Source organism: Limulus polyphemus, unplaced genomic scaffold (genome assembly GCF_000517525.1).
Source record: "Limulus polyphemus unplaced genomic scaffold, Limulus_polyphemus-2.1.2 Scaffold237, whole genome shotgun sequence".
NCBI lineage: Eukaryota > Metazoa > Arthropoda > Merostomata > Xiphosura > Limulidae > Limulus > Limulus polyphemus.
Window position 1 is genome coordinate 316,746 of NW_013665847.1, and position 12,607 is coordinate 329,352.

Consider the following 12,607-nt stretch of genomic DNA (forward strand, 5'->3'; position numbering starts at 1 on the left):
GTTTGTATATTAAAACATATTTGTATTAAAAAGGAAAACCGTGTGTATCAATCTTGTTGACAAATATCATAAACTGGAGATATATCGGCATTAATTTAAATACCAAATTTAAATTATCATTTAGCTCGGTTTCAGACCATTCGAAATTGTAATACGTAACAGTAATTTTGCGCAAAAACCAACAGCAACATTAATTCAAACGTTTCACAATAGTTACAAGCTCAAACCTTAATATATATCTTAGCCATTCTCTGATTTGTCTGTTTAGATGTTCAGAAAAACCTTCCATGACTACTAGAATGATAATTTGACTAGTTTGTCTGTAAATTCCTGGAACTGTGATAAGTTAACGTAAACTAAACAAACGTAAAATGGTAGTTTTAACCATAATTCCATTCATAAGACACGAAAAGATACTCCTTGATGATATATATATATATATTAAAGCTTGTTGAAAGATTATTCATATTCTGCTAGACTCCCTCTTTTACAAAGTGTTATCGGTGCGTTTTTTTTTGTTTGTTTGTTTTTTTTAGTAAAAAGGAGTCATTATCCGACTTAAATATTTCACATAGAAAACGTTCCTTACAAAACGCATTCTAACAGATCTCGTTTGTTAACAGGCCTGGCATAGACAGGTGGTTAAGGCGCTGGACTCGCAATCTGAGAGTCTTGGGTTCAAATCCCTACCAAACATGCTCGCACTTTCAGCCGTGGGGACGTTATAATGTGACAGTCAATCCCACTATTCGTTGGTAAAAGAATAGCCCAAGAGTTGGCGGTGGGTGGTGATGACTAGCTGTCTCCCTCTAGTCTTCCACTGCTAAATTAGAGACGGCTAGCGCAGGTATCTCTCGTGTAGCTTTGCAAACCCAATGTTTGTTAATATATATATTTTTTTGTAAAAGCCTATCTTTTACAGAGAAACTCTTACATTGAGTTTGTGTATAATCTCCAACAATATACAATATAAAGAACATAACTAGTAACTTTAAACTACGCCAAATTACAGAGTTTACATCAACTGAAGAGGAAACTCTATTTGTCCAGCACTCTCTAAGACTAGTTTAAGATTAGAACGTTTCAAAAAAGTCAACTCGATTAATTTACTTAATAGGTAGTCTCACGAAAATGGTAAATTTCCTGAGTTTATGTACTACTTACTTGATACTTTAGGTATTAAATTCTGCATAAGACTAGTATACTCGTTTATTTCTATAACTACGTTTGACAATGTTAAAATTCTAAAAAAATATTCAGTTTACTTGATTCTACACATACATATATATTGCCTTGTGTATACCTGTAACTCATATACTTATCTCTGAACAAGATACTAATGATAAACTCTGTTATTTAATAAGACATTACTTCAACTTCGTCTTCTCTCTCTCTATATATATATATGTATGTATATACATAAAGAAAATGACTCATAATTAGTTGAATAGGTTAAACTACCGAAAAATGAAAAGTGACTGATCGTTTTAACACAAAATTTCAGAAACTTTTATATTGTATATTTTAAACACAAACTATAGAGCTGGAAAGTCAAACCGTTTGGTATTACCCACAGCTTCATTCATACAGTGTTCCCACCAAAACTTTAACTCTTCAATGAACTGATCTGGCTCATGAAGAATCAAGCCACGCGTCCCGCGCGCGACCCTGCAAACAGATTGACAAGTAACACGTTGTTCGCTCCTAGGAGGTGGAGCTTAGTATTCATGAGACCAGGCTTTTTAATGCAAGTGAGGCTTTGGCCTGGACATTTCTTCACGCGCTCGTGTAGTCTAGATAAGTTCACCACTCTTTGATCTCCGTGAAACCCTCAACGTTGTGGAAACCATATATTATATGTTTATTTAGTCTGTAATACTTGGGACCAAGGTTGGTTTGTTGAAGATATTTAATCAAAAGTTGAGAACGTATTTCTCTTGAGATAAAACAAACAAATAAACATGGAGACAACCACGTGTGTCCTGCTAGCTACAAATACAGTCTCCTCAGGAGTAACTTTTTCTTCTGCCTCTACGTCTCTACAGTCTGGTGGCAAAATCGCCATTTCGAGGAATGTGATCAAGCCAGCAGCAGGTGATAACAGTGCGCAAGGACTTCTGCGTTGCAAAAAGCGTATTAACCTCTCTCAGTTAAGCTACTCACTACCTCAAGCCCAACCTGTTGCAGTGGCCAGAAGGAACGAAAGAGAAAGGAATCGTGTGAGGATGGTAAACATGGGCTTCGCTACACTGAAACAGCACGTGCCAAATGGTGCTAAAAACAAAAAGATGAGCAAAGTGGAAACGCTCAGAGCAGCAGTGGAATACATCAAGCAGCTTCAACAACTTCTTTCTGAACAGGATAATTCAGTTGCTACATTAAAAGAAAGAAACATTTTACTCTATAGTGGACAAATGGACGAGAACTGCTATCCCATATCTGTTCCAACAACCAACAACTTAGATGCTACCAACACACCACTTTATTCAACCTCAAATCCTGAAACGTTGGCACCAAACTCCCCAACTCCAAGCCTCGGGTCAGATGCAGCCTCTCCAAATCATAGCCTCGGCTATGATGTTTGTTCACCACACAGCAGTTTGAGTCCTGAAGAGGAAGATCTGTTGGAATTTACGTCCTGGTTTTCTTAACTTGTAAGTATCATAGAAGTTTAAAATATATATCACTTTATCTAATCTCCATTTTATAAGAATACAAACTTGTATCGAAATGTATTCTTAATCCACCATATTACTTTACTTAGAAACTTACATAATGTTTGTATATAGATCTTGTTAAGGATTGTATTAAAAATCTCTTAGTTAATAAAATGAAAACTCAAAAATTCCTGTACGCGAAATAATTTTAATAGACACAAAAGTATTTCATTAATTCAACATATATATATATATATATAATGGTTTGTTTCGCCACATTTAGTTTACCCATAATTCTGGACTCTTCTCTCCCTTCTATCTTTCTTATAGGTTAAATGCCATAGTTTTGATACAGACTTAAACTTAAAGAGGAAAATGGTAGTTATAATCCAAGCCAAGGTTCTCTCTTGCTCTCAGTACGTATTTTCTACCTACCTGTCTGACTTGGTGACAAAAGTGTCCCAGACGCACTTGTTTGCCTTTGTCAGGCCTGCGATCTGCACCAATGGTCTGCCAGACGGTATTCTAACAGGTCTTTTGTTCAAAGAATCTCAGTCGTGCATTCATCCATTTCAGAAACTCTTCCCCTACACCTAAATAAAAACCTTCCGGTGAATGGAGCAGAGAAGAAAAGCAACAAAAAGCCACGCTCTTGTTTTTGCCCTACCCGAGAGTTTAAAGAAAAATTTTTTTTTTTTTTGCGAGTCTGCTGGATAGGTTAGAGGTATAGCACTTATCTATTGGTACATTTCAGAAAGCACTTATAAAAGTAAAAAAATAAATATAAACACTTTAAGTAGATAGAAGACCGAAAACTGGGAACAAAAATATCTAAAACTAAACTTGAAAACTAATATTTTTACAACAGAAACCGCGTAAAGTATGAATAATTACTGTGAAAAACATATCTTAATACTTTGTCTTAATTTGCTTCCTCAGGTCATCACTTGAAGAGATGGTTACAATGAAGGTCAATTACCTACTCAGATGTAACATCTCTACAAGTTCCGGCGGCAGAAGGACAGAGCACCTTGTCGTTTCCATGTAGGCTCAAATTGTAATCGTCCCAAGAGAAGGCGATACCATCAAGTTTGGGAACCAACAGACAGTGTTATCAAGTCGTTGTTTGGCCGACCAAACATCTATAGAGTGGACAACAAGGCGAACCACTTGATGGGATTGTGGGAAAAACTTTGAAGAAATAATCTTAGCTCCAACCGTAGAACCTCTCTTGTCTCCCTGACGGATGACCTGCTTTCACGTGGGTCCAGACCGGAAATTTCTCTTTGTTGATGTACAGAGAAAAAAAAACTGCAAAGACGGATTTCCTGTGAGAAAGAAATATGTAAAATATACTGCTCTATTCTAAGAGGAAGTGTCTTTAAATATTACACTTTACTAAGAACGTTTCGATCCTATAATCACAAAGCAGCTATTTATTTTTTGTATTTGGTTTTCAGCAAGTTTAGACTTTAAGATCGATTTTAATGGATTCTTAAATATATAAACAAAAGATCGCACAAAAATATGAATGTTTTATTTAGGTAAGAAAGCATTTAACAGTTATTAGCTTATATTTGCTAAAGATATACGAACTATTAATTTTCAAAATTCTCTTTTACAAATAAAGAATAAAGTTGCTGTGCACGAGAATATCAGCGCTTCAGACGTACTTGTCTATGTGTAAAGCATTATTTTTCTAAGTATTCTATATTTTATAAAAGAATGATTTTTGTAAACATAAAGTATATTATTATATAAAAAGTTATCTTCTAACTGTTCAAATAAAACTTCTCACTGATCCAAAATCTGCCTGTTTATTTGTTTTACTTATTTATAAACACTTCTACATTTACGTACTGTTCCAATCATGCCTGCGGGACTTCCAGACTTAATATATATAATGAAGCTTTCAAACCCCCAAACAGTTTCTCCCACATCATAGAATTTTACTTGTTATGCCAATTTCCTAAACATCTGGTTTCGATACCCGCTCTAGGCACAGTACAGATAGCCCCTTTATGTAGCTTTGCGCTCAATAACAAACAAATGACATTTTCCCATCTGGTAGTATTTTCCATAGCTTCTATAAAATATCGAGAAAACTATATATATTTCTGTATCTAAAAAACAAAATAAGTAATCACTGAAATTAGTTTATTGTTTATGTGTCTTTAAATACCATGCCAAATATCTAATGAAACATTTTTTGATGATTATAAACAGAAAAACATATAGAACCTTCAAGGTTTTAGATTCATTACCTGTGTACAATTTCCTTGATGACCTTGAGCTTGATTGTTGACATTAATTACTAACATCGAGATAGGATGCGTTCCTTGAACATGATCTGTGACCTTCGTTTTCCACACCGATATAGAGGGCGCTTAGGACTTTTCTATCACGTAAACATATTCCTCATCATCAAGTTAAAAGTTATTGTATATCAGATACACAAGCTTCCCAATATAAGCAAACTATTTATCAACCTGCACAATGAATAATTAATGATTTGATTTCTTCGTAATATAAACTATGTTTTATATTTCAAAACGCCCAAAATAATTTTGATAGGATTTGCAGAATTTGTTTTTATTTGGCAACTTTGATTTGCCGTCAGAGTTTGACCTTTAGAATTTCTATACTTTCTAACTTAAACAAGTGAAAATTTGTTTAAAGTTATGCAGAAACATGAAAAAAACACCGTTCTACCTCCCAAGAAAGAAAGCACTAAAAACCAAACTTTGTTCCGATAATCAGATTGAACATCGCCTATTTTTATATTCGAAAAACATTAACTGTACTTTGTCTGGTGTATCATAAGGAAAGTTTCTAACTTGTTCATTATATTCATTTTCTTGATTGTTGGCAAAATATCTGCTTACGTGTATTTTCAACCATTGTTACATTTCTTATCCCTTTCACTGAAAGCATGTAAAATTAATAACTTGTGATTTCCTGATGATAATTTTTACTATTTTCTTTCAAGAAAAATGAAATAAATGTTGAATAAGTTTATATTTGCTTATCCCGTGTAGGAAAGTCCACGTTATCTGAAAGATTTGAGCAAAGACAATAAGAATATCGTTATACACAACGAATATCTAAACCTCAACATCTTCAGTATTTGAACTCAAATCAAATAATGTAAGCTACATTACGTTGGTTAATTTGTCAGATAATAAAATTATAGTGCTTGGCTAACCTGCGTTGTTGAATGTCAAGTTCGTTAGTTTGTCATGCGTTTTTTTTTGTTTTTTTTAATCATCTTATGATATTTCTTGTCAGTGATTTATTTCAATGATATATATATAAATATACACTTTTAAAAATTACTTAAGAAACGAATGAAGTATAAAATGAAATAAATCACTTTAAAATACAGAGTAATCAATTAAATTAATGTGATACACTAAATCTGATCAATTTTCGTAATTTAGTTATTCAAATTAAAACTCTACACACTAAAAGATACCTTATTGCTTGGATTCCCTGACGTTTTACTTTAAGAACAGCAAAAATAGGTGCAGATAAATGATATTTATGTTGATTTGCTCACCTTTTAGTTTGTTACTATAGAAAGTGGTTGTGCAAATAGCGTTTATTTGTCTAGCTGAAGGCATTCTGTAACATTAAAACATCATATAGACCAATATACATAATATCTTATCATCTTGGTTTTGGATGTGTGAGAAAAGCATATGCTCGTCTTGAAAAATATTTATCACATTGGCATGTAAATTTTAAGAATGTGAGAACGCTCTATTTTAACACAAATAAAATATTGTTGTGTTATACTAAATTCAAAGATATTTTTATCAATTCGCGTAACGTTACGGAATTTTAACATGTTGATGTAACGGTAATTTATGTTAGTAGTGAGAAAGTTTTGTTGTAATGACTTTTATATCAGTGCTAATGACTTTTAGTTATCTTTATTTCTTTGTGTCAGTACCAACAACCTTCGGCTCTTCTGACTTGTATATGTCAGTACCAACTGCTTTTAGTTATCTTTACTTCTTTATGTCAGTACTAACAACCTTTGGCTTTCCTGACTTGTGTATGTATGCCAGAACTAACTCTATTAAGCTATCTTTACTTGTTTGTGTCAGTATAAAAAACTTTTGGCTATTACAGAAGTTGTACATTTTAGCACCCACAACTTTAGGTTATGTTGACTTGCATACGTTTAATACCTACAACCTTTGGCTATTGTGACTTGTATCAATCCTTATCCATTACTGTTAGCTCTTCTGGCTTGTATATGTCAGTAACAACAACGTTGGTTACCGTGACTTATACAATGTTGGTAGTATAAGCTTTCCTATGTCAGATTAATTTCGAATGGAACGAACAAAGGTTTCCATGTTAATTTGTAGTGATTATGTTAAGTCAGTTATTTTGTTATATTCTGTCAGTGAAATAGAAAGCTTTGCTAAGAGTTTTTGTACTTGTTCTTCTATAAAAAAAAAAGTATATAGTTCATAGATTTAGTTGTATGTTTTTCTACATTCAACACTCTGTGCTACTACACATAAATGTTTCGTTAACATATATGTGCTTTTCTGTTGTTAAAACGATCAATACTAATAAACGTAATGTTTCGGTTGTTCTTCTGTATTTAGGCCAATCTATGCTGGTATAGCTGTTTTATTGTATTAAAGTCACCTATGCTAGTCCACAAAACAATACGTTCATTTGACGTTCTAGGTATTCTTCTATATGATAACAATACTTAAGTTGACTTCTACCTGTTGTTCAATATAACAACAATACCCAACGTGTCTTTATGCTGAACATTTATGCTAATTAAAGTGATTTTAAATGTTCTATTGTATGCTAGGACAATTTATAATCTCATACACAATGTTTAGACGTATTCAGTTGTTATTTTGTTTCATGTTAGAGTAATATACACTCTACACACACCGTTTTGCTGTGTTGTATTTTGATTCTTTAAGGTATAACCAAAACATTGTAGCTGAGCTTTAACTAATACGTGACAAAATAAATTAGTAAAATATATGACTTTAATGTACCTCAAATCACGACTTACTAACAGGTTTTAATAACTAAAACGTTTTTTCTATTTATGTGTTTGTTTGTCTGTCTATCTTTTCAAATGTACAAAGTCCTTCAAGACATCCATGCCTTATTTCACCAAGTATCAAGTCTCAAGAAACTGTAATCATTTGAGCTTCTGAACAAGTAAAGGATACTAGAAAAATGATCATATATCCTTCATGGTAACATGCACAACTTAATGGTATACCTTGTAGCAGAACAATGCCTGCAGAATGGTCTACTTGTAAGTTATTGCTGTACTCGTGGTAGCCTCTACAGTGTCATACAATTCTAGCATAATAAGCAGATCGCTAAACCGTCCGTTACGGTTAAAGACGATCATGAAAAAAATGACGATTTCATTTCAAGGAAATGTATTTTAAAAGAAACCCCTAGGCAGTTCGTGTCTACATTTTATTTTTGCCTATATATGTTTTTCTGGGTTAAAAAAAACGAAAAACCAAATTTCTTGAAAAATAAATTGGTTCACCACTTTATAAATGATGCGTGGGAATTAAGTTTTCTGTTTGTCTCGAATGTCAGCAGTAACGTCTATTTAGATTAAACCTGGTATATTTGTTTTCTTTGTATTTTATATTATACAAAATTATTTTTTGAAAAATGAGATTAAATGGGATTCATTGATATTCAGTAATTTGTTATAAAGTGTGCTTAGAACGCAGTCTGAAAATCAGAGAAAAATCCGTAAACAAAGATATAAACATCTCCAAAAGAATGTCGTTTTACTGCTATTTAAAACAAGCAAAACTGGTATTTTCACAACTGGCTCTGTAAGATAATATTTAATCATCTTCAATGCACTGGGCAGTATTAATTTCTTTTTCCATTTTTTGTTTTAGTAGTTTACAAACTTTTTGATTCCATTTTAAGGTTTTGAGAGTTTCATAAATAACAGTACTAACTAAGGAAATCTTTGAATGTTTTATGAGAAGTGTTATCTGCTACAACGAAGATACTTAATTAATGAATCGTGATGTCTATAAAACGAGACTATGGATCATGAGACTATGGATCATGAGACTATGGCTTGCAGGTACGTAAAAGTGTTGGTATTTATTCATATAAATATTACACCATAAAAACTATGAAACCAAATATTTAGATTATTATCTTTCCCTATCAATCCTCATATCATAATAAAAATACTTCCCATATTCACTCCATTAGTTGCGCCAAAAAACGTTACTGACAATATTTTATACAATTCAGTAAGAATGCGAGTAAAAAGTACACGGGCTATTTTCTTCAAAATTGTGAGGAAAAATACGATTGGCAGAAAGTGCGGATGGATTAAGTAAAATACCTTTAGGCAAAAGTGTCGGTGCATGCACATTAAAAATAGTTATACTTATAGAGTTATATTAACACATGTACATTATTAGTTGTGCCTGTATAGGTCGAGCGAGGTCCAGTGGTTAGCGTGGATCGAAGTTCTGTGGTTCGTGCCCCGTTATCGAAAAAAAAGAAGAAAATCGAGCTTTGGGGCCGTGAGTGTGTTATAGGAGTGATAGTTACATTCCACTATTCGATTAGAGTAGTCCAAGAGTTGGCGGTGGACGGTGTTGACTAGGAAATAGCCCTCGAATAGCTGTGCGCGAAATTCAACAAAACAAACAGTTGTGCTTAAATAGAAACACAAGAGGAAAATTTGTAACTGCAACTTTAATCATACTTGACATTTTTAAAATCAACTTTTTCACACGTTATAGGTAAACAAATCAGTACATCTTGGTATCATATTTAGCTCCAGTAGTACACCCCGATGTCTAATGTAACCACTAAACTAAATATCAGCGGTTTTAGTAACTCTCTAGTACTTCTCGATATCTTTTGATTATCTCTATAAGTAATTCACAAAAGTCATTTCAATGTCTTGTGTAAACATCTATGTACTTCTTAGTATCTATTTTAACTCTTTCAGTACATTTCGGTGTCTTGTGTAAGCTTATCAGTACATCAGAATCTCAATATCTTGTTTAACTTCCTCAGTTCATCTTGGTGACTTTTTTAATTTGCTAAGTACATCTCGGTGTCTTGTTTAAATTTGTCAGTAAATCATAGTGTCTTTTTTAACCATTTCAGTGTTTCTCGGTGTCTAATTTAATTTTCTCAGTACATCTCAGTGTCTTGTTTAAACATTTCAGTGTTTCCCGGTGTCTAATTTCATTTTCTCAGTACATCTCAGTGTCTTGTTTAAATATTTCAGTGTTTCCCGGTGTCTAATTTAATTTTCTCAGTACATCTCAGTGTCTTGTTTAAACATTTCAGTGTTTCCCGGTGTCTAATTTAATTTTCTCAGTACATTTCAGTATCTTGTTTAAATATTTCAGTATATCACAGTATCTTGTTTAAATATTTCAGTAGTTTGTTTATTTGTTTGTTTGTAATTATGCACAAAGCTACACAATGGGCTATTTGTGTTCTGCCCACCACGGGTATCGAAACCCGGTTTCTAGCGTTGTAAGTCCGTAGACATACCGCTGTGCTACTGGGGAGGTGGAGGCTATTTCAGTAGATCCCGATGTTGTTTTTTTTTCAGTAGGTCCTCCCGGTGTCCTCTTTAAATGTTTCAGTGCTTCTCGGCATCTTGTTTACACCTATCAGCAAATCTCCGTGTCTTGCATTCCTTCATGTTTTATGCTTTGTTCATAAAAGCAGAGAAAAAATTCTAGGTCGAAATAAATTTTTATGTCAGAAAGTAATGATATTGTATAAAAATTGAAGATTACTATATAATTTACAATTAACCTTCAGGATCAAATTTGTACAATAAAATATAATAACTCGACTAATACATTTAAACAAAAATAAAGCTTAACCTTCTGAGTACATTAAGAGCATTATTATATATAAAATATTCACATATTCACAGCATTAGGTCACGCTTATGTCTCATAATTCGGTATAGATGATAAATTAGAAAGCTGTCATACACAGGGTGTGAAAACACATGCCCATGAACAGAGCGAAATGATTAATCACTTGCTTAATAAAGACATATTCGACATTATCTTCAGTCATGCACTTGATATTGAAGTGCATGTAGCTCTTAACAATGTTATTTAGCTTGAGTTCAACTTCACCTTTTACATCATACATTAACGTGAATAAGAATAACCAGTGACAGCGTGTTAAAAGATTACCCCATGATATTTCACGCTTTTCCTAATGACCAGAATACTTAAATAATAAAAAATGATGTTCATAACAAATTGATTGAGAGATACGGATAATTATTCTTGTTGGGAAGGATCTACAAAGTTCTTTTTATAATGCACTAATTTAAATTTCTAATGATATTTTTGTATGGATCATTGTTTGGCATATGATATTTTTGTATGGATCATTGTTTGTCATATGATATTTTTGTATGGATCATTGTCTGTCGTATGGCTTTCTTTTTTTTTTTATTAGTAAAATAAATTCTGTTCGATTATGTCTTTGAACGATGATGGTACTTTGATTGCAATGTGAAACTAAATAGCTATGATTTCCTAATAAATTAGCCTGTGCTGTACACAAGTCATTTTCACAAGTAAGATGAAACCTGATTTATTCCACGTGTTATTTATTATTCTACTATGTATTTTCTCAGCTCCAACGTTTATCAACTAAAATAAAACCACACTAAGTCAGTTTGTTTCTAAAAATTTAGTTCGTTTGTTTAAGAATTACGCGCAGAGCTACACGCGAGCTATCTGCGCATATCCGTATCTGATTGACCTGATAGGCTACTGGGAAGTCTAGTCAACTTCACCCACCGTCAGCTCTTGGTCTGTATTCTTGTCTGAAATAATATTGGGATTTGAATGTCACTTTTGTAGTACAGTCACGCCAACAAAGTGTGGAGCACATCTTTTTGCGTCAACGGGACACGTACCAAGAACAGTCGGAATGACAATCTGTGCATGTTAACCATAGGCCACGTAATATTTTAGTACCAATTGTCAGAATATTTTAACGGTTTCTTCCCAAACTTTATCACCATAATGACTAATCTCTTCTCAGTAAGACTTATAGAGCATTGATGGCTGATATGCCAGAATTGCTTGGAAACCGGTTAAGCATAATCTAAAGAGAATCTTCATTGACTGTAATGCTGTATAAATGTACAAAAATTGTTTGTACCAAAAAATAGGAATACTTAGGTATATTTCGGGTTTCGTTTAATAAAAGGGGTCTGTATTGCTATAACATTGTCTAGATCTATATAAATATTTAAAAAACATATTTTTCCTTTGAGGAGAACAGTTTGACCATGTCTAACAAAAGTAGCCGTGTCAGTGTAAGCTAATTTACCTCAAAAAGGCACTTTTTGTCCACATACATTCATGTATTTATTCCATGTTTAGTATAAAGGCTCCCCAGTGGCACAGCGGTATGTCCGCTGATTTCCAACGCTAGAAATCGTGGGCAGAGCACAGATAGCCCATCATATAGCTTTGTGCTTAATTGCAAACAAACAGTTATTGGAATAAAAACTAATATTTAGATGCATTAGGTGTGAACTTGGTTAGTTTTTTTTTTTAACCCTTCAGTAATATATATCTAGAATGTATATGTAATGTTCTTCATTACTACTTTCTTTTCTTAATTTTTATGCCACATTTGTAAGTGAAACTTTCTTCTAGTTCTCCTGTATATGGATGGCAGGTGTACCTTTTTTATTACTTCCTTATTTTCTTAGTTTTTGTGTCATATTATCGGGAGAAATTGTTTGTTAGGTTAATTTTCCAGTATCTGAATTGTGGATATTTCTTTTTTATTATCCTCTTCTTTCCTCAATTTTTGTTTGTTTGTTTTGAATTTCGCGCAAAGCTACATGAGGGCTATCTGCGCTAGCCGTCCCTAATTTAGCAATGTAA

General features: G+C 33.0%; 2 protein-coding genes across 2 annotated transcripts in view; both read left to right on the top strand.

Annotated features, from left to right (window-relative positions):
* LOC106478643 (macrophage mannose receptor 1-like) overlaps positions 1-12,607 on the top strand; it is a 165,205-nt gene that overhangs the window by 101,140 nt on the left and 51,458 nt on the right. The window lies entirely within an intron of this gene.
* On the top strand, positions 1,788-4,368 carry LOC106478642 (achaete-scute homolog 1b-like). The gene is made up of 2 exons (XM_013939199.2): positions 1,788-2,654; positions 3,597-4,368. Exon 1 carries the CDS (start codon positions 1,962-1,964, stop codon positions 2,649-2,651), a length of 690 nt encoding a protein of 229 aa, XP_013794653.1. The 5' UTR covers positions 1,788-1,961; the 3' UTR covers positions 2,652-2,654; positions 3,597-4,368.